The sequence below is a fragment of the Megalops cyprinoides genome, chromosome 14 (assembly GCF_013368585.1).
Source record: "Megalops cyprinoides isolate fMegCyp1 chromosome 14, fMegCyp1.pri, whole genome shotgun sequence".
NCBI lineage: Eukaryota > Metazoa > Chordata > Actinopteri > Elopiformes > Megalopidae > Megalops > Megalops cyprinoides.
Window position 1 is genome coordinate 8,075,115 of NC_050596.1, and position 21,403 is coordinate 8,096,517.

The 21,403-nt window shown below is 45.9% G+C and overlaps 3 protein-coding genes across 3 annotated transcripts; 2 read left to right on the plus strand and 1 right to left on the minus strand.

Moving 5' to 3' along the window:
- Positions 1-1,590: 1,590 nt before the first annotated feature.
- Positions 1,591-8,016, minus strand: setdb2 (SET domain bifurcated histone lysine methyltransferase 2). Its single transcript, XM_036545435.1, has 11 exons — positions 7,229-8,016; positions 6,961-7,074; positions 6,741-6,836; positions 6,296-6,404; positions 5,209-6,042; positions 4,797-4,966; positions 3,313-3,584; positions 3,149-3,206; positions 2,727-2,917; positions 2,013-2,101; positions 1,591-1,833 (listed from the first exon to the last, which is right to left on the minus strand). The coding sequence occupies exons 1-11, from the start codon at positions 7,254-7,256 to the stop codon at positions 1,716-1,718; spliced, it is 2,079 nt and encodes a 692-aa protein (XP_036401328.1). The 5' UTR covers positions 7,257-8,016; the 3' UTR covers positions 1,591-1,715.
- A 606-nt stretch (positions 8,017-8,622) lies between these two features.
- Positions 8,623-12,643, plus strand: LOC118789205. Its single transcript, XM_036545550.1, has 8 exons — positions 8,623-8,871; positions 9,047-9,166; positions 10,063-10,295; positions 10,431-10,568; positions 10,917-11,110; positions 11,634-11,713; positions 12,087-12,170; positions 12,383-12,643. The coding sequence occupies exons 1-8, from the start codon at positions 8,685-8,687 to the stop codon at positions 12,526-12,528; spliced, it is 1,182 nt and encodes a 393-aa protein (XP_036401443.1). The 5' UTR covers positions 8,623-8,684; the 3' UTR covers positions 12,529-12,643.
- Positions 12,644-16,942: 4,299 nt separating this feature from the next.
- LOC118788685 (coagulation factor VII-like) lies at positions 16,943-21,187 on the plus strand. Its single transcript, XM_036544687.1, has 8 exons — positions 16,943-17,071; positions 17,368-17,531; positions 17,731-17,755; positions 18,271-18,384; positions 18,852-18,989; positions 19,860-19,963; positions 20,119-20,239; positions 20,362-21,187. The coding sequence occupies exons 1-8, from the start codon at positions 17,014-17,016 to the stop codon at positions 21,030-21,032; spliced, it is 1,395 nt and encodes a 464-aa protein (XP_036400580.1). The 5' UTR covers positions 16,943-17,013; the 3' UTR covers positions 21,033-21,187.
- The last annotated feature ends 216 nt before the right edge of the window (positions 21,188-21,403 follow it).

Consider the following 21,403-nt stretch of genomic DNA (forward strand, 5'->3'; position numbering starts at 1 on the left):
TCCCATCTAATACTCATGCCATGGGTTCACACAAACAGAGTAATCACCCCGAGCATTTTCTCTACAGCTGAACCATATTATTAAATTGCATCACATCTTGACGGGAGAAGATTGTGTATCATTGCACCAAGTTTTGTATCATCCTGCATATTAAGCAAGTAAAATCATCATGAAAGGTACATTGATAGTTACAAAAAGCACATTAATAAAGTACTGGGGGGCAGGGAAACAATCTCAATGTCCAAAACATCTGAAGCAGTTTGTTCACATTTTTATTATTTTTGGTAAAGAATGCTTCTCAAGCTTTTTTTTTTTGACAAATTGTTTATTCTGCCCCTCTCTGAGCAGAGTTTAAAAGAAAAAGCACTCCCCCTCGTGGTGAGGTTTGTGGGCTTTCAGTATCAACCCACACAACCCATTGCTGTGACTGTCCACATATATGGAACACCCTGTATGCACCTTGAATGATGAGGTTTCTCACCTTTGTAAACTCTGGATCCTAAGGCAATTCAACTGATCAGAAATGACACGGCAGTAACTGTTAGCAAAGCTGGTCCCTTGTCTTATCTTTTACTTTCCTTTCTTCCTTTATTTTAAATTTTCTCTGAAACAATCTGCAGGCCTCTAAACTGTGCCAACGTCACTGTGGTAATTTATTAACTTATTTTTCATCTTTGAGCTGTGACTCTGTAGGCTGTCTGGTTACGCAGTGATCAACCCATCTTCCTCGCGGTCAGTAAATCTCTTGGCCTTTTTTTGTCACTCAGATGTTTGAGATACTGCTGATGACACTAATGGCGGTTTGAGAGGGAATGTTTCTATCAGAATATAAAACGTTTGTGTCTACAGTGTACATGGTAGGAAGGATGATTATCCCTCGCGCAGCAAAATACAGTAAACTCTTTGACCTTTTGTGCATGATCCCATCATCCTAAACACAGAAACACAGCTAATTCCAGAAGATAATGTTGTAAGTGTTTGCTCAAATGAACTGCTAACACAGAGCTTGTATAGTGCACGTACTGTATACTCATAAGTGTTATGGTGGGCCCACATTCTACAGCATCGAGATTATTTTCAGACCACCGTTTTCCACCACCAGCTTGTGTGCTTTAAATATTCCAGTGGCAATGCTGAAGAGAGAGAGCATGGGGACATCCATGGCACATGCACATGAAATCCATGCATGGAGTGCAGCTGCAGTGGCAAACCTTACATTCACATTGCTTGATTTTTACACATTGTCCATTGAAAAAGCTGATGCAGCACAGTTAAAGACTTTATACACAAGGGTACGGCAGCACTATGATTCAAGCACGCAACCTGCTGGCTACAGGTGCAGGTTCTACGCCACTGTGCCACTCTGCTTCTAATCTCCATGGAGATATACAGAGACATAGCTCTTTACATTTTTACTGAACCGGAGCACAGCGTTGTTCCTGACAAGTATGTGCACTAACATTGAGTGGCAGAAATCAGTATTCCAACAATGCTTTTAAGGAGACACCGTTTGGCATTCTGCGCCAGCCTGACTACCTGGTCCCACGTCTGGTGCTCCACCTGCTTGCACTTGCCCCCCCCCCCCCCCGTGCTAGGCTAGGCCTCTCGAGGCTTTCCCACTCAAAGCAGCCCCTGGGGGAGAAGTGCAGTGAGGGCGGGGGATAACAGGTTTGCTGCACTCGGGTAAATCCTGTGCTCTCCATGTGACCTCGTCCTTATATCAGAGAACCCTGGCAGCTCTCCCAGCCGCACTGACACGGCACTTCCTGTTCCGGGGCGCTTCCAGGGTCATACGAGTAGTTCCAGGTCAGCTCCGTCCCTGCCGTCACAGGCCTGTGGGAGAGCAGTGGGGTTAATGATGTTTAAACCCCCCCCGAGTCAGAAACTCAAGATAGCCCTCTAGTGGAAACAGTGGCATGCGCTGAATTAAATGAATTACATGCATCACAAACTCCGCGCTCCCCCTGCTGGTGAAAGAACGGATTACAACCATCACTCGCATGAGGTTGTACCTGCTGGTGAAGAAGGCCACTGTCGGAAAGTTGCGGTTGTGGGAGTCCATGAACACGTTCTGCACGAACAGGTTGGGGCAGCAGCTGTGCTGCAGAGGCAGACGCACAGGTCAAAGGTCAGATCCAAACACAGAGGCCTGAGAGATCAGATCATGCACATAAAGGTGCAGAGAACGCCTGCAACAGTCTCACTTTTTACAAACTCCAGCACACCTCCAGCTACATAGTGCCACACTCTGTGGCACTATGCCTTTGCAGGTGTTCTCTCTCGTGCCGTCCCCCTTCACTTTACCTTTATTTCAGCACAGAACGTCTGTGGTTTTATTATTTCACTAACCTGTCTTTGCAGCACTGGAAAAAATTAGTAGAGCAGATGTTGCAGTGGAATGTTGCAGTGGGGTGGCAGTGTATCAAAGTGGTAAGGAGCAGGACTCGTGACCGAAAGATTGCCAGTTCGATTCCCTGCCTTTGTAAACTTGGGTGAGGTACTTAACCTGGAATTGCCTCAGTAAATATCCAGCCATATAAACAGATCACATGTAAAAACGGTAACCTGTGTAAGTCACTGTGGATAAGAGCACCTGCTAAATGCCAGTAATGTATTGTAATAAATAATAGTAGCATATGTGCAAGGTGACTATCAGCTGTGTTGCATCAGTGTAAGCATGGTGTTGTAAAGCGTGGAGTAACCAGAAGAGGTGAGCTGATGCCTACATTTAGGAACCTCCCCACATTGCCCTCCTCTGTGGCATCCAGGTAATACACGTGCTCTCCCTCTGCTTCACCGTGGCACTCATCCATGTCTCCGCCTTCCCTTTCTGGCTCCGCCCCCCAGTCAGAGTTCAGCCAGGGCTCCGCCTCTTTCACCACACCCTCAGTCTCCTCCCACTCATCGACCTCTGCATCTGCAACAAGGGAAACGCCAAAACTCCATCTTTAAATCAGCGTCTTAAACGTCACTGAAAAGCTTCAAGGGCACAGTCCCTGCAGAGACCATCATAAGGGGCTCTAACTCAGCAGTCCATGGTGATTTAGCGTGAGGGTGCTACAGTGACTGCCAATCATGTAATGGACTGATTGCACTACTGATGTAGGTAGCTGTTGAGTAGACACCCATTCACCTGGCCTTGCATTACCTGAGTGGGCCTGGCCCTGCAGAGACAGCGACCATGGGGATCTCTCTGTGACAGCAGACTGGGGAAGCAATATGCAGAAAGGATAGTTTTAACACTCAGTCAGTGACAGGCATAACAGAGAGAGACCAACATTGAAGGCTAAAGGTTAAAGGGCAGATTCTGACCTCCTCGCCTGCTTGCTCCTTGTCCTGCCCCGCAGGGCTCTGAATCACCGAGACGTGTAACGAGGGTGAGGCCGGGGGCGAGGGACCAGGGGGCGTGCCCGTCTCCACCGCGGGCACCCTCCACTCCTCCACCACCTCCACGTCGTCGTCCGAGGACTGCTCCTCTCGCTTGCGCTTGGGGGTGAGGGGGGCAGAGGTCACCGTTCCCAAACATGCTCCATCTGAGCCTGCCCCTGTCCTACGCAAGCCTAGCCCCGCCCTCATGACCACACCTGAGGGCAAAGGACACAGAATCAAATACACACACACACACACACACACACACACACACAGGTTGTTGTGGAATCTCACCTTCTAGAAGGAAACTTCAGTGATGAAACAGAGTTTCAGGGGAAAAGCCATCCAACAACTCGCATAGAGAAGTCAGAGCAATCCCCTTGAGAGCTTTCAGAATAAACACGGAATTGTCTCGTTGCACTCTGACTGTTTCATCACTGAAGTTTCTTTCTAGAAGGTGAGAATCCACGACATTACATGGCGACCCACACGGGACGGTAAACTCCACTGTCAGACCCTGACGGAGAAGACGTGGGTTAAAACCATCGGCAGGGACACTGTGTGAGTCCAAGGGGAACTCCCCTCTTCAAACTGAGGTAGTGTGACCCGTCTGCGCTGATCTGTCGGGCACAACAGTGGATACACCATCACGAATTAAAGGTAAAAGAGTGCATCGACACAATTTCTGAAAATTGTGTAAACTGTGTGAGTTGATGTTCTGTGTGAACAAAAGAGATTTGTGCATGTAAAAATCAAGAGGACTGTGTGACCTCAGAACTCAGAACTGTGTGAATTTTGCCTGTTAGTTTCCGAAATGAAATGCGTTACATTGATGACATCTCTTTAGTTTTTAAACCAATCAAACTTAAGTGATTTGCACACTATTTAAAAAAAAAAGGAGAGGAAGAACTTTTTTGTATAATATTTGAGATTGTTTTATGTTTGCAATAATTCTGTGTGTCTAAGTTACAGGTAAAATGGAAAACTCCCTAAAAAACATTCTTTTAAACTTGAGCCAATTGAAACCATATCTATTGCTGACTGGGCATGGCCTCTGTGCTTCTTTAGACCCACACAGGGCAGGTCAAGGCCAGAAGCAGATAATCTTGCTCCGCTCAGGAAAGATGCAACATCCTTAACATTTCAGGAGAGCACACAGGGTGCTTTGTGAAGAATAACATCTTTGTGTATAACTTTTACACATGCAGGTGGAAACAAAGAATGCAAAATGATCAGGCAGAAGACGCTCGGTTCTCACAAGGTACACACACATACATGCTCTTCTACATGCGCACACACACACACACACACACACACACACACACACACACATACACACATACACACATACACACATACACACATACACACATACACACATACACACACACACACACACACACACACACACACACACACACACACACCTGTGTACGTGCAGACGAAGGTGCCCCTGTCGAGGTCGTCTCGGCACCGCACCCCCCAGCCGCGGTCCTGTGTGCGGAAGACCTGCAGCCGCACCTGCAGACCGTGCTGGACCACACGGTTCTGGCACCGCACGCGGTCACACCCGCACCAGGGACCGCACTCATAGATCCTGCCCACAGGAAACACAATCACGTAAAGAGGACAAACTGCACAAGTCACATGAAAGTCACAAGGAAAAAACTGGGCAAGTTGCTGTATACAAAAAAAAACTGATAAACTATGAAATTCACAGCGATTAAAATGAAAGAACTGGGTAGACAAAATGAAGAAACTGTGTATATCACAGGTTAGTAAAATGTATGAACTGTGCAAGTCACAGTTTAATACAATGCATGGACTCTTCTTGCTCACCCAGACGGTACCGGGTGATTCAGTCGCCTGGAGTCGTAGAGTTTGGCCCTGAGGCCGGCTCTGAGCGACAGCTTCAGGCAGGAGCACTTGTTCCTGTCCACGCAGCCGTCTGCGCAGTCACAGCAGGCGGAGAAGATGGGGCCGGAGCCGGCGAAGCAGCCGCGCGGCCACCTGTCCTTGCGGTAGCGGAACTTCTCCGGCCGCGTGCCGTCCACCTCATTGCAGAGCTGCACGGGCAAGTGCTCCGCCCCGCGGCTGATGTCCGGCTCCAGCACCACCACGGCGGCTCCCCCTGGTGGCGAGGCCGAGTGCTGCAGCAGCACGGACGGGGTGAAGCTGAAGTTGCCCAGGTGCAGGACCCCGTCGCTCTCCGTCTCGCGAAGGTAGCGCAGCACCTCCGCGGGCCTGCGCAGGCTCCGCCCGCAGGGGGCCTTGTAGAATACTTCTGGCCCGCTGGGATCGAGCCCCGCCCTTTGGCCCTCGGGCTTGGCATGCTGCCGCTGGAAACGGCACATTATGGGCACCTGCAGGGGGTTGTGACCCCGGAAGTGATCCACTGAGAGGGGCAGGCCGGGTACGCAGGTCCAGTTACAGGAGTGGGTCTGGAAAGAGGGCTGGAGCGGGGACAGGGGGCCAAGGTGCTCAGCTTCGGCAGACTGGAGGGGGGACAGGGGAGCCAGGAGATCAGCTCCGTCAGAATGGGAGGTTGATAGGGGGGCAATGGAGCCGCCTAGGTCAGACTGGAGAGGGGACAGAGGGGCGAGGAGATCAGCCCCATCACGCTGAGGTGGCGACCTGGGGTCATCTGGGCTGGAAGACTGGATCTGTCCGCACCTGTTCAAACAAAGAGATTCAGCACGTTACACACCGCTGACTTACAGGACTCTGCTCTGACCTTACTGAAAAACAGCATGCATCCATCCCCTGCTGAGATATCAGTATACATTCACATATGACACAAACACGTTCAAGGAAAGTCACAGTCAGAGAGAGCAGGGCTCAGTCACAGAGCTGGGCTCAGTCACAGCTGGAGGTTGGTCCGTTACTGTGAATCACTGTCTGAACACTGCAGGGGACAGAAACCAACCGTGACTCTTCCTCCAGCAGCACACTGTCCAGCCCCCACTGACACCCCAGACCGTCCTGCAGGTCCTGCTGCTCACTGTCCCCCTCTGTAACAGGCACTGCTAATATCTCTGCATAAAATACAGTAATGAACACAGACAGTGACGGAGAGAAACGAGTGCAGTTACATCTTCTGAAACAGTAACGAACACAGTAATGTCTACAGTTCCTGTACACAATACACAGTATTGTGTATAGGAACTGTGTGATCAGTGCAGTAATGTCTATGGACACAGATGAGTACAGTAGTGTCTATACAAACAGTGATAAGCTATATTATCTATAGAAACAGACTGACAAGTAAAGCAGTGTCTATAGAAACAGAGTCACAAGTACAGTAGTGTATACTGGAACAGTAGAGGCAGTCATAGAGTAAACAGAATGAGTCAGGAAAGTGACTGACTTACCAGCACTAATAAACACCTCTTCAATCGAGTCAGATTCACTCTTTGCACTGAGACACAGTTCAGCTGCCAGCATGATATTCATGCCCTGAATGAGCTCTGAAAGAGACCAATCGGACAAAAAAAAAAGATTAAATACGGTTCGTTCTGGTACAGTAGATCGTAATTCGAGGTAAGGAAGGACACATCGATGGAGTCGCATGCTGTTGGTGAGATTGCAGACCTTCGTCTGTTGCTGTGCAGGTTTTTATGCTCTGTCGCAGATACTGCTGGTGGTCCCACAACAGTTTAAAAGCAATGTCCACGTCCACGCTTCTCCAAAATTGCTTCGCCTTTTCTGGAACAAAAGCACAGGAATCATCCGAAAATGAAGAGATATATACAAGCTGCCGGTAACAACAGTCTCTCGACGTTTGGAAACTTCTCTCTGTACCAACTGCCCTACGTGCCTTACACCAATATAAATACATATGACTGACATAGTGTCTTACCAACTTCAGATGCCCCAGTCTGTTCCATGTTTTCGTTAGCTGAGGGCCCAGTAATTGTATCCAGTAACTGCCGATAAGCAACTGAAATAGTGCTCGGTTAAAAATGTTTCATCAACCACGAGGCGGTCAGCGAAGCGTTTCGCTTGTTCATCCAGCTGGCTGAATATCTGCGAGCACTTTACGCTGCCGCCTTTTATAAAGTTTGTGGCGATATTTCTGCACGGAACAAGTCATGTCCAACTCACAAAATAAAAGACAAGCGATTCTGTGACGGGTCGCCATGGACCTCTACCTGGATTTTTCAACATACTTGAGTAGCTGACAGGCTAGATCATTTCGGATAAATGTATGCCGTTGTTAAAGCTACTGTTAAAGTCACGCACGGAGTGCTTTAGTTATTTAAATTATCCCATGCCCAGATCCGGTTCTTTCTGTAACTAACGTAAATTTCTTTGTACCCAGCTACAACACGCGATTGTGACACGGATGTGCCATTTGGATTGTGTTGCCAGTGTGCTCCACTGAAGACGCAACTGCTTTGAACAGGAAGAGCGTCCACAGTTCGCTGTGTAGTTTGCGTCAAAGAATTAGACACACAGCTGGCTAACCGAACGGTTGATGGCCAGGGGTAAAGCAATTCCCAGACGTTGGCATCATAGCCTAGCTAGTCTAAAACCAGTTCATGAAAAGTATTGACAAATTAATTGTTTCCTGTTATATAGCAGTGAGATCGCGTTGTACTTCTCCGGTTATAGTGAAGGCTTTTGTCCTTGTGTTACTCCGTGACTGTTTTGATTTGGGCGGATGTCCGCTCCAGCAACTACACGTGACATCACTGCGCTGTGTGATGTCGATACGTCGCCACCCAGCGCGAGTTTTAATGACCACGCAAGAATGCAGTACCGTTTGTGCACGGCGAATAAACCGGCAACATACATAACTTGCTGCCACATAACATGTGAAGCGGAGCTGCAGTCGGTCAGCGATGACGTAGCGCCAGTGTAGTTTTGGTGGTTATGCATGCACTTCCTTGTATGTTTTGTAACCTCAATGTATATCTTATGCAATTGTTTACGCAACGGTCGTTTTTCGCGATTTATATCAGCGGGTTCAACTGTAGGCGGAAAGCGAGCTTGTTGGGAAAATGAAAGCAGCTGCTGTCTTTAACACTGTTTAACCTAGCCACTGTGGAATTTCAGTTTTCTATGGTAAGACTAATTATGGACTTTCTGCTGAACTTTTTGATGGTTCGCTAGCAAATATTCTTGACGTGACTGGAAATTTACGCTTACCGTGACGGCTAATATGAAATAAGATGCTTTCGGAATACTGATATATGCCGATATTTTCTTATTGAGAATAATCAAGATCAACATAACTTTGCAACATTATCGGAAGGTGGTATCCACCAGTGTTTTGAGCGTCTTTTTTTTGGGCATAGGGATACCGGCACGGGATGGCTCAGGTGAGCAGGTCTGTGGGTGAGGCGCTTTGGGGAATGTGCGCGGCGGACGCGATGTCAATGCCGGTGCATTGGTATTACAACATCGGAGACATTAAGAATGACTTCGGCGGCTGGATAACGGGCTTTGAGGCGCCCAAGAACCGACATCCCTCCAGTATTCTCACTCTGTCCAACTCAGGTACGTTCTTGGAGCTGTTACGTGAAATTTCATTGGAGCTTTTTAAACTAAATTTTGGCTTCTAGTGTCACCCTTGGTATATTCTCAGACTGAGTGCTTAGGCTCTGGCTCTGCGCTTTGATCAGTCTGAGTCCGCTGGTGCAGTACGTACTCAGTGACTCTGCTCGTTCCACAGGTGGTAGCGGCCGTTCCTCCCTCTCCTCGGAGCACCAGCCTCCCGTGGTGGGGAACATCATCCTCCATGACAAACTCAAATTCTGGAAGTTCCGGAGTGGGTCGGTCCATTATCATCAAGGTACATAGCACCGCCACTGAGTAACACCTGCCTCTGGTCAATTATCTGTAAAACAGGAAGACATTGGCGCTCCACACACCCCAAAATTCAATCTGCAGAAATCTTACATTTGACTCATCTGACTCATCATCAATAAAGCAGACATAAACAGAAATGGAAAAAATCCATAAACTGTTAAAGGAGTTATCTTAATTAGAATAATTTGCCTTGAAGCTATAACTTGAAGCTATAATGAGTGGCATGATCCAAGCTTATTAGGTGGACCACAATGCTGACCATTATTTGCCATATTTGAACTTTTAAACTTATAAGTCACAAGTATGAAGCTATTATTAGGATATTAAGCACTTTTCTTATAGCCAGAAAAGTTTTTTGTGCTTTCAAGTTGACAGTTTATGCAAATTTGCATATCACTCAAAATATATCGTAATTACTGGGCAAATGGCATATTCTCTTCTACTTTATAAATTTGTTGAAATACAAAAAGATTTTTGCAGATCTACACATTTAATCGTCAACTTATATATAATTTGGCACACTTGGTCATTATGGCAAAATATATTGGCAAAAATGCTGTGCAAATTTGCAATGGGGAATGCTTGTTGTCAGCTGTGCAGGAACCTTGAGGTATTCTGCATGAACACCTGAACAAAGATATTGCACATTCAGTATATACCACTAAGAAAACTGAGGCAATTCAGGGTAGGTGTCTTACCCAAGGGTACAACGGGAGTGGCCCACTTAGGAATTGCTCTAGCAAGCTTTGGGTTACAAGCTCTGCTCTTTACCGCTGCCCAGTAGACAGTCTTACAGCAATTAGGAGGGTTAAGTACATGTTTGTGCATTGGCTGCGCAGGTCTGCTGTAATTCCCTCTCTGCATGTGTTGACTGCGCAGGTCTGCGGGCTGGGGAGAACACGCTGAACACTCTCTGTGCCCTACGGGTAGTGCAGACACTGGCAGGGGGAAAGTTCGGCAGCGTGGCTGAGCAGGGGGCGCGTGCGGAAGTTTTGGCCGATTACGTGCAGTTCTTGACTACTCCTGGAACGCACGATGACACCTACGCAGAGTCCTTCCACAGGGTATTCTTCGCAGATTGGCAGGAGGAGCGACCCACCTCCCCCAGCAAGGTAACACACCTGACTCTCATTGTTCCACTGTGTAGACCGGCAAAGCAGGTCACTGAACCCTCTGTGAATACTGATATTTGGGAAGGAACACCTGTGAAGGAATGGTCCTCCTTATTCGACTGATCGCCCCTGCAGGTTTTGGAGTTTGCTGAGAGGCGTTACAAGCAGAAGATGAACGTGTCATTTCCTGATAGTCAGCTGAATGCCATTGGCTGCCTCCCTATGGCCATTCCATTTGTGCTGCTCTCTGCAACAGCTGATGAGGAGCAAGCGGTGAGCATTCATACATCCCAACACTGAACTCACTTATCTCAGCTCTCCCTCACTCATCCCAGCACTGAACTCACTCATCACAGCTCTCACTAATGCATCTGTGATGAATCTTCATTCATCTCAACAGTAAATTCTCTCACCTCAACTCTCACTCAGTCATGTCAACACACCCTCACCTCAGCACTGAATCATCTCATCTCTATTTGCTCATTCATCCCAATACGCACTCACTCATCTCGGTCTTCTCTGCATTCACTCAACCCAACACTTATTCACTTATCTCCATTCTCACTCATTCATCTCAGCACTCACTCACTCACTCACTCACTCTGTCCCTCTCTCTCACAGGTGACTGCTGCTGTGGAGTTTGTCAGGCTCACGCATCCTCACCCAAAGCTGGATAAATATGTGGCCCTGTACGCCCGAGTGCTCCACGCCACCCTGAACGGGGCGTGTCTGAGACAGCAGGCAGAAGCTGCCCTCAAGTCGCCTACGCTGGACGTGTGGGACACCTGCCGGCACTACATGCAAAAAGCAGCCAGGTAAAGGTCCCCCCTGCAGAGCAGCACAGTACATCGAAACTACACTTGCATAGAGCTGTGTATGAACAAGCTCTGTGTACATTATTTACATAACATATGTTCAGTGACAGTGTTTGATCATTTAAAATTACTTTCCATTTGTTATGCCTCAGTTGCCTAGGGTAATATGATTTCTTTTGGATTATGAACAATATTTTATAAATTGTAACTCATCTGGAGCTACACATACAGTACATGTGCGTGTGCACACGCACACACACACAGTATGTGTGTATGTGTTGATCATTTACTTTAAATTAGGTTTTGAAGCATAACTCAAGTCAGAAGACTCGTGTGCATTAAGCTCAGCAGCCCTGATAGCTGTTGTTTTAAATTATTTGAATTACATTCATTATTATTAAAGTAATTCAGTTAGTCACTTAATTACTAAAAGTGTGTAGCTGGTTGTTCTCTGTGTAACAGAGCTATGTCTGTAAGTGGGAGGTGCTTGTGTTTAACAGGGTCATGTCTCTGGGTGTGACAGGTTTTCTAGGGGCTCGGAGGAGAATCTTAAAGTGCATCAGAGTGCTGTGGCATCACTAGGTCTTGCCTGCTACACAGAAGGTCTCACTTTTCTTTCTTCAGCATACAAAATGTTAATATTAACAGTGCTAACAACATTAATTACCTAAGATTAAGGCTTTGACTTGTGTTTGGCTCACTGTATAAGGTGTGTCTTTGCAGTTGTGCGTGTGTGTGTGTGTGTGTGTGTGTGTGTGTGTGTGTGAGAGAGAGAGAGAGAGAGAAAGAGAGAGTGTTTGTGTTTGTAAGAAACTTAAATGTGTTTTTTTTCAGGTGTGTGTGTGAGAAAGAGAGAGTGTGCTTGTGTTTGTAAGAGACTCATATGTGTTTTTTCAGGTGTGTGTGTGCATGTGCATTTGTATGTAAGAATGTGTTTGTCTTTGTGCTAGAGAGACTCAGATGTGTATCTCTACAGGTGCACTCCGCAGTCTATTTTACCTTGCTCATGAGTTCCATGATGACCCGCGTGGAGGAATCCTGGCAAACACAAACTGTGGAGGTAAGCACTGTATGGGTCTATGTGTGTGTGCGCGTGAGTGTGTGTTTGTTTTCTATGTGTCTCTGTTATGTTTGTATGTGTTTACATTCTCTGATGTGTGTGTGTTTGTGTGTTTATGTATCCCTTACGTGGATCAGTACCTCTGATTTGTGTGTGTATACATCGCTGAAGCACGTGTGTGTTTATGTACCTGTAATGTGTGTGTATTGCAGGTGAGAACTGTAACCGTGGCGCGGCGCTGGGAGCTCTCCTCGGGGCACGGGCGGGTCATGAGGGCGGGGCTGTGCCCCGGGAGTGGAAGCAGGGCCTGGTCAGCGCTCAGGAGCAAATACCCGCTATCCTGGCAGGCATGCCCTAACTGCACACCATCACCAGAGGACAGATGGGAGCCAAAGACTGCATTACTTCCATGTCTGCCTGCACACACCTACACATACACACACAAACACACACACACACATATGCACTTACAGGCACACACACACACACACACACGTGTATGACCACACACATGCATGCAGGCATGCACATACCCCATGCATGCACACATATGTGCACACACACGCAATTGTGGAGATCTCAATGTTGATTCATATCCTGTGAAGCGTCCTTTTGGGATGCTCTTGTTTCTGAGCATGATGCAGAAAAAGCTGGCACCTACCTTGGGCTGCATGACAAACAGACCTCATAAATGGCACATGTGGAGCTATTTAGTAATATATTATATGACTTCACATTCAATGTATGATTTACAGAAAATATGTTAAGAATATGTCATTCTTATATTCTTCATATATTAAGATATATGAAGTAAGTATGCATGATCTACTGAACTTAATGGTAATGGTCGTATGTGGTACTATGTATATTTGCATGGTTTACAGTGTCAGATTATATCACCCACTCAACCTCTGTACACCCACATCAACAAGCACAACATTACTACAACACTATTGAAACATTATATCAACATTAAGTTATAACTACATCACAGCATTTAAGAGATCTCCTCTTTGATGTAAGATGAATGGAATGAAGATTTGAGACTTTCTGCCTTAAATGTGCATAATTGTCAGATCCTGAAATGATGAATGCCATCTCTGATGGCAGATAACTCACTGCAGTAATGTGTTTCTGTTAGAATGTGATAGCTTAATATCTGTTTATATTTTTGTTGCTTTCTTGTGTATTGTGTATGTCTGATAACGCACTCATATTTTTTGCTCATATTTTTACACGTAAATTGCTTGTGTTATTTTACTCCTTCAATCTCAATTTGCTCCTCATGCTCCTATAGTTCCTAACATACTACAATGCTGTGTTGTATAAATTTATTTATAATTAAATTAATTCTGATATATTCTGTGTGTTGAATTATTTTTTGCTGTCTGCAAGTGTACTCACTGGCTGCTTGGCACCACCTGATGTCTGAGAATAGCAAGCTCATGGTTTAATGTAGCCTTCTTGGTCCAGGGGTTCCTAAAAGGTAGGTCCCTCAGAGGCCATGCCCTAAAGTGGATGTTTATTCTGGTGGCCCAATGCAAGCTCCCCAATTGGCTCATTAAAAATTGGAACCCCTAATCTACAGTGTGTATTGAACAATTCAATGGCCCACTCTGAGTGATTCTCTTCTGCTGTTTCTCCTCCATATCCCAGCATGTCCGTCCCTGACAGTAAGTGTCATAGATGACTATAGAGCACTGGAGACTGATTGAAAGCCAAGTCTTTGCATGGCTCCATATCTATACTGTCTGTCTGCCTGCCTCCCTCCTTTGGGTGAGGCCCAGCGTACCAAAGAAGGCTAGAGGAAGTGCCCTTTCAGCGGGGCTGAAATAGGCCAGCTTTGAACAGAATATTTCCAGATACTTGCAGTCTGTGAGAACTCAACGAGTGTAGAGTACAGACACACTCCCCTACCCCTTATTGCATGATGTTCCCACAGCGTGGAACTGTAACTGCTCTGACATCCCAGAAACCCTGGGATATGGGCAAAATTATTAGTTATTTATCACAAATTATTCATAGGTGACCTTTTTTTTTTGCAAATATACTATAGTGCTGACCTTTTAGCAATATACTATAATACTACTACAGTGGATATAAAAAGTCTACACACTCTTATGAAGTTGCAGATTTTGAAATGTAAAGACAGAAAACATAAATCTTACACTCTTTCCATCTTTAATGTGACCTTCCAACAAACAAAAATCCAGAGAAAGAAAGCAGAGTTAATTATTAGGGGAAAAAAAACTACTACCCTGATTGCCTAAGTCTGCACACCCCACCCAACCTATACTTTGTGGAAGCGCCTTTTGCATTTATTACAGCAGCAAGTCTTTCTGCATAAGTCTATTAACTTTGCACATCTAGTCTTTGGAATTTTATCCCACTCTTCTTTGCAAAAAAGTTCAAGTTCCTTCAAATTCCGAGGGGATCTGTACACAGTTTTCTCTAGGTCATTCCACAGGTTGTCTATGGGATTGAGGTCTGGGCTCTGACTGGGCCATTCCAAGACTTTGATTTCCCTTTTCTGAAGCCATGCCTTGGTCGACTTAGATGTGTGATTTGGGTCATTTTCATGTTGGAATGTGAAATTCCTCTTCATCTTCAGCTTTCTGACAGAGGCCAGCAGGTTTTGTGCCAAAATATCTTGATATTTGGAGCCATTCATCATCCCATCTATCTTGACAAGAGCCCCTGACCCAGCTGAAGAAAAGCAGCCCCAAAGCATGATGCTACCACCACCATGCTTCAAAGTTGGTATGGTGTTCCTTGGATGATGAGCTTTATTGGCTTTGCGCCAAACATATCTTTTACAATTTAGGCTGAAAATTTCAACCTTTCTCTCATCAGACCATGGCACATTTCCCCACATGGTTTGGAGTGACTGAATGAATCTTTTCGCATTATTTAGATGGGCTTGGATGTTCCTTTTTGTAAAAAAGGGTTTGCATCTTGCCACCCTACCCCATAGCCCAGACGTGCAGAATACGAGAGATGGTGGCCACATCCAAGGAGTGACCAGTAGCTGCCAGAAATTCCTGTAGCTCCTTCAGTGTTGCTATTAGCCTCTTGGTAGCCTCCCTGATAAATTTTCTCCTCGTCCTCTCATCAACTTTGGAGGGTCGTCGTTATCTTTGCAATGTCTCTGTGGTGCCACATTTTCTCCACTTATTTATGATGGTTTTGACAGTGCTCCATGGTACATCCAGTGCCTTCAATATTCTTTTATATCCCTCTCCTGATTGGTACTTTTCAACAATTAGCTCCCACAGTTTCTTTGGCAACTCTTTGCGGACCATAACTCTTTCAGTAAGATGCAACCCCAAACATTCAAGTAAATCCTACAGCAACAGCTAACTTTAATCTGGGTTTAATCAGAATCACTTTCATTGATGACAGATGACACATGATTTTGAATGTGATTGGCTAACTTTGAACACAGCTAGACCCCCCATTAGAAGGGTGTACAGACTTATGCAATCAGGGTGTTGTTTTTTTTTTTCCAATGTTCCTAATAACTATTTGTTTTTTCTCTGGATTTTTGTTTTTTGGAAAATCACATTACAGATGGAAAAAGTCTGACATTTAGATTCATACTTCTGTCTTTGCATTTCAAAAACCTGCAATTTCATAAGGGTGTGTAGACTTTTATATCCACTGAATGTATACTACTAAAATATTAACCAAAAACTCTTCATTTTTCCTGACCACATGTCAGACACAGATATGCTTTACTGCAGTATAGACTGCAGTTCAGATGGCAGTCCTGTAGAAGTTTGTGTCTGAGCTCTGTCTTATTTCCCACTGAAGAATATGCATGTTTTTGTATGGTTTGGGGGAAAAAAACATAAAAATGAGTAAAAAAAACATCTGGATACTATCCAGATCTGTATATGATTTACAGCTCAATCAAGCTCAGTTAATCGCTTAAGAAGGAAAGATCCAGGATTGTGGGGTAACTGCACAATTACAGTGTAATGTTTGCATACTGTTGACCATCCCCTTAAATGCTTGTGTTTGTAAAGGACCAATGTACAACTCTTAGTTAATGGATAACAGACAGATGTAGGCTTTTTACATACAGAGTTGTATGACTTGTAAACTTTGGAAAAATATTTTTTACATTTTTACAGTCAAATGTTGTGAGGGGTGAAACCCTAGTTGTGATAGTCACTCGTTGAGATACCTCAATGTTGGATTATCCAATCTCTGGTGTCTGCTACATAAAAATATAAGACATTGCCTAACCAGCTTGGACGCTGCAATACACAAGGCAATAAAATACAGTCTTGTGAGACACTGATGTCCATCCCCGTGCACATATTCACTCTCTCTTAGCGAGAGAATTCTAATGTGTTTTTTTCCAGAGCTGCATCACCTTGTTTGCCAGTTGGAACCTTTGTACCTCATGTCTAAAAAAATAGAAACTTTAGCAGGGGTTAAACCTCCGGTTCATTTCGACAAACGATATTAAAACTCTACCGGCTATACCACTGTTCAGTAAACTCTAATGGTTCCTAGGGTTAAAAGAGTTCTATCTACGGTAATTGTTATGGACCCCATATAAAAGAGATCGTTAAAATCCCCCTTTTTGGGGATGGTTGGGGGCGGGTGTGTGTTAATTTTATATCAAGCATTGAGTAAATCTCGGGTGTGCTCATTGTTTAAGTCATACACTAGCAGAAATCAATATCATCAGTCACCAAGTGCGTGACCAAAGCAAAGTGTCACCACGATATCGATCGCTGATACACCAAGGGGGTGTTTTCACGGGAGAGGGGGCTCAGACTGCATTAAACCTGTGTGGAGCTGAGTTTGCGCTTCAAACTCAACTTTCACGATGTTGCTGGCTATAGTCTGTGCTACCCTGGCGTTTTCTTACCACGTATCGGGCGGAGGTATGTTTCCTTTTCGTGTTTTCGACAGTTTATACTGGTGTCCACTGTCCAGTGGCCTTTGCTTTAAAGCTTTGCATTGTTTAGTGGCGCTAACATTTACAGCCATTGAAACAGTTACGGCTAATTAACTCCTTGCATTAAAATGTGGTGCAGTGGTCAGTGTGTCACGCGACTGTAAATCAATCACGACTGTATGTTAGCGCACGTGTTTTTTTTTTTTTTTTTTTCTTTCTTCAAATCGAATAAAAAAATAGAAACTATGTGTTCACGAACATGTTTCTCATCTCGATCTTCAGTGTTTGTAAAGAAAGATGACGCACACGTGTTGCTGCACCGCTCCAGACGCGCGAATACGGGCTTCTTGGAGGAAATGAAGCAGGGCAACCTGGAGCGCGAGTGCATCGAGGAAATCTGCGACTACGAGGAGGCCCGCGAGGTGTTCGAGGACGACGCCAAAACGGTAGGTTGACCCAGCTGAATTTGTCCATTTACCAACACGTGGTAGGCCTACTGTAGATGGATCGTGCATACATTTACAATGACATTCGGTCTTTCGTCAAAGTAAGTTGAACACATACTACTACTTGAGCACATACTCAAATACACGTCATAATAGAAGAGGATTCAATAAGCCGACTGAAACAATTTTGTTTTCACAGAAAGCATTTTGGATGGAATACAAGGGTGAGTATGTTATGTAGAATAATGAGTAGGTTGTGTATAATAGTGAGTATGGAGAGTAGAATGGTAAGTATATGGTGAGTTTGGTGTGTAAATATTGGATAGAATGGACAGTGCTATTCTGTGTTGAACGGTGATTGTGTTGCAAGTGGGTGGTAAGTATGTTGTGCATCTTCAAGGTTGTGTTAAATATCCATTACTGTACATTTCTGTGAATGCATACGTGCCTGCATTAAATCCATGTTTACAATGTCCTAATGTTGTGAGACATTATGGTGGTCTGTAATTGCGACATTCACTGGTAAAGATAAGGGTACAGAGCCTGATTGAAGAGTAATTTAAGGTACATTGCAAAGTGACAGCACAAGCACCCCTCATTCTTTCAGGCTCTCGATTGATTGCCAGTATCAAGCCCCTTTTTTTACTCACAGCTTATAGGAGGAACTTTGGAATTGGCTCACAGGAGTCTCTATTCTCTCTCTACAATGTTTTGCTTGACTTATTGATCTTTCTCTAAGATCGTGACCCCTGTCTTGCTAATCCATGCCTGAATAGAGGGATATGTATTTACGTGGCCAATTCATACGAGTGTGTGTGTCCTGATGGCTTTGAGGGGAAATACTGCCAAGAAGGTAAGACACCACAATGTGATTGGGCACCTCAGATAAACAGCATCTTATAGCCTTTCAGAACCAGAGGAAACTTGTGTCCCAGTGTAAAAATGCAAGTTATCATATGTGTTAATACTACACTGACAGAGAGACACAGTGGTTTAACCCTACACACTCTAGAACTCTTCATAATGAGTTATATTGCAAACTGGAAACAATTTCAAGTCAAGTCAGATCAGGTCATTCCATAATTTTTGGTATTCTGTAGCTAAATGGCATTCCATCAGTTTTAGTTTTTAAATTTTGAGGATGAGAAAGGACCCAGGCCCCTGATAACATAAGGGGACACCAGGATCAGTTGTTCTGATACAATGTGAAATACCTGAGCTGTTGCAGTACTACTCTCACCTGACCCAGGGTCAGCCATGTGGTCATGTGGACAAATGCAGTGCATCACTCCTTTCTGCTCTTCTGTTTCCTGGATGCAGTGGTTGAGGACACGCTGAAGTGCCTGTACCTGAATGGAGGGTGTCAGCACTTCTGCAATGGCACAGGTGTGCGACGCAGGTGCGAGTGTGCTGAGGGGTACGCCCTCGGAGACGATAGGAAGGAGTGTGTTGCTCAAGGTACCAGGGGAGTAGTGGTGTCTACAAAGAAACTCTCACAGTCCTGTCTGTCTGCCATAGCTCTGTCTGTCTGTTTCTCATAATCTATCATAATATACACTATATGGACAAAAGTATTCGGACGCCTGACCATTACACCAACAGGGACTGTATTCAAATACATATTCTTTAATATGGAGTTGGTCCCCCTTTTGCAGCTATAACAGCTTCCACTCTTCTTGGAAGGCTTTCCACAAGATTTTGGAGTGTTACTGTGGGAAATTGTGCCCATTCATTCTGTAGAGCATTTATGAGGTCAGGCGCCGATGTTGGACGAGAAGGCCTGGCTCGCAATCTCTGTTCCAGTTCATCCCAAAGGTGCTCGATGGGGTTGAGGTCAGGGCTCTGTGCGGGCCAGTCAAGTTCTTCCACACGGAACTCATCAAACCATGTCTTAGTCCTTGCTTTGTGCACTGGGGCACAGTCATGTTGGAATAGAAAAGGGCCTTCCCCAAACTGTTGCCACAAAGTTGGAAGCATAGCATTGTCCAAAATGTCTTGGTATGCTGAAGCATTAAGATTGCCCTTCACTGGAGATAAGGGGCCTAGCCCAAACCCTGAAAAACAGGTGTGGCCAAATACTTTTGTCCATATAGAGTACCTATCTCAACCATCTATTGATGTCTCATTGTCTCTGTCCAATGATCTGTCTGTGTGTCTGTCTGTCACATTCATGTCAATAGAACTGTATTTGTCTGTCACAGTTCTCACCACCTATCTGTCACAGTTCTGTGTATTGGTCAGTCTGTATGTCAGTTTGGTCGGTCTGTTTGTCACAGTGGCACAGTCCTCTGTGTCTATGTCTCAGCTGTGCCCATCTGTCTCTCACAGTGCAGTATCCCTGTGGCAGCATCCCACTCCTGAATAAGACAGCCCAAATGCAAGTGAGGGTTGTGGGCGGGAGCCACTGTCCCAAAGGGCACTGCCCCTGGCAGGTATACATCACGTCATTCATATTCCACACATACTCTAATATCTCTCTCACAGAGATATTACACAGGAAGCCTCTGAACGCAGTGACCTAAGGCTGAGCCAGTGTCTCTGGATCAGGTCATTGAACACAGTGTCCTGGGGTTTGGTCGGGTTGCAGGTTCTGTTGGAGTACAAAGGACGCAGCCTCTGTGGAGGGGCCATAGTTCACCCTGACTGGGTCATCACTGCTGCTCACTGCGTGGACGGGAGCAAGGTCACAGAGCTAAGGGTGGTCGCAGGTACACGGCGATTATGCGCAAGTGTGTGCGTGTTTGTGCATGTGTGCGTGTGTGAGAGAGAGACAGCTGAATATGGTCACGTGCATGAAAAGTTGAGAAATCTAATGCTGTGTTGTTGCCAGGGGAACATGACCTGCAGGTGGAGGAGGGCACAGAGCAGAGGATTCCTGTCGCCCAGGTGATCATGCACGAGCGCTACGATGCCGCGTCGGGCGACAGCGACATCGCCCTGCTTCGGCTGCAGGAGCCGGTGGTGCTCTCGCCCCACGCTGTGCCTGTGTGCCTGCCGCGGCAGGACTTCTCCGAGCGCGAGCTGGCGGCCGTCCGCTTCTCCACCGTCAGTGGCTGGGGGAGCCTCACCGAGGGGGGGAATGCCTCGCCCCCGGGCCCGCCCCGGCCACTCTCACCCGTCCTGCGCAGGCTGGCCGTGCCCCGTATCCCAATGGCGGAGTGCGCCCTGAGCAGCGGGGTCAACCTCACCCGAAACATGTTCTGCGCCGGGTACCTGGAGGGGACACAGGAGTCCTGCCATGGGGACGACGGCAGCCCCCTGGTCACCCAGTTCCATGACACTGCCTTCCTGACGGGCGTGGTCGGGTGGGGCAGGGGCTGCGCCCGCCCGGGTTACTATGGCATTTACACCAAGGTGGATAATTTCCTGGACTGGCTGTGGGAGCACATGAGTGCACCCCCCACCGTGGGCGTGGCAGCTGCAGGGACGCAGAACCACACTGCCCCCCACCCTGAGGCCTCCACAGCACCCCCTGCTGACCAAAAGAAGACACAACTCTAACGTCGCTCTCACAGCACATACCCTACACCTGATGTAACTCTTTATGTGTTTTATATCTTCTGTCACATTTAAAAGAGCATGGCATGAACAGCTTCTTCACATTCTGATGAGGATATGATGTGAAAAGACAGTCATGTGGAAATAAAACGTCACATTGGGAATTACTGACTATGTGTTGTTTCATTTACCCTGACTATACTATACTGAAGCTCACACCTCACCTACACACAGTGAGCACGGCATAAAAGAAAAGAGAAGTGCACTGCAACAGACAGGGAAAAATGAAGAAAAAGTCTGAAATAATGATATGAAACAATTTGCACAATGACGTAGAAAAGCTGTCTTTTTAATTGGCGTGTACTGCTGCTCTA

Excerpts from the sequence above, each read along its gene's own strand:
- LOC118788685 (XM_036544687.1), top strand. The coding sequence starts at position 17,014 with ATGTTGCTGGCTATAGTCTGTGCTACCCTGGCGTTTTCTTACCACGTA. Across the intron at positions 17,756-18,270 it reads ATTTTGGATGGAATACAAGG|ATCGTGACCCCTGTCTTGCT; the intron begins GTGAGTATGTTA and ends TCTTTCTCTAAG. Across the intron at positions 18,990-19,859 it reads GAAGGAGTGTGTTGCTCAAG|TGCAGTATCCCTGTGGCAGC; the intron begins GTACCAGGGGAG and ends TGTCTCTCACAG.
- setdb2 (XM_036545435.1), bottom strand. The coding sequence starts at position 7,256 with ATGGAACAGACTGGGGCATCTGAAGTTG. Across the intron at positions 6,405-6,740 it reads AGAGGTGTTTATTAGTGCTG|AGATATTAGCAGTGCCTGTT; the intron begins GTAAGTCAGTCA and ends TATTTTATGCAG. Across the intron at positions 2,918-3,148 it reads GCAGGGCCAGGCCCACTCAG|ATGCAGAGGTCGATGAGTGG; the intron begins GTAATGCAAGGC and ends CCCTTGTTGCAG.
- LOC118789205 (XM_036545550.1), top strand. The coding sequence starts at position 8,685 with ATGGCTCAGGTGAGCAGGTCTGTGGGTGAGGCGCTTTGGGGAATGTGC. Across the intron at positions 8,872-9,046 it reads TCTCACTCTGTCCAACTCAG|GTGGTAGCGGCCGTTCCTCC; the intron begins GTACGTTCTTGG and ends CTCGTTCCACAG. Across the intron at positions 10,296-10,430 it reads GACCCACCTCCCCCAGCAAG|GTTTTGGAGTTTGCTGAGAG; the intron begins GTAACACACCTG and ends TCGCCCCTGCAG.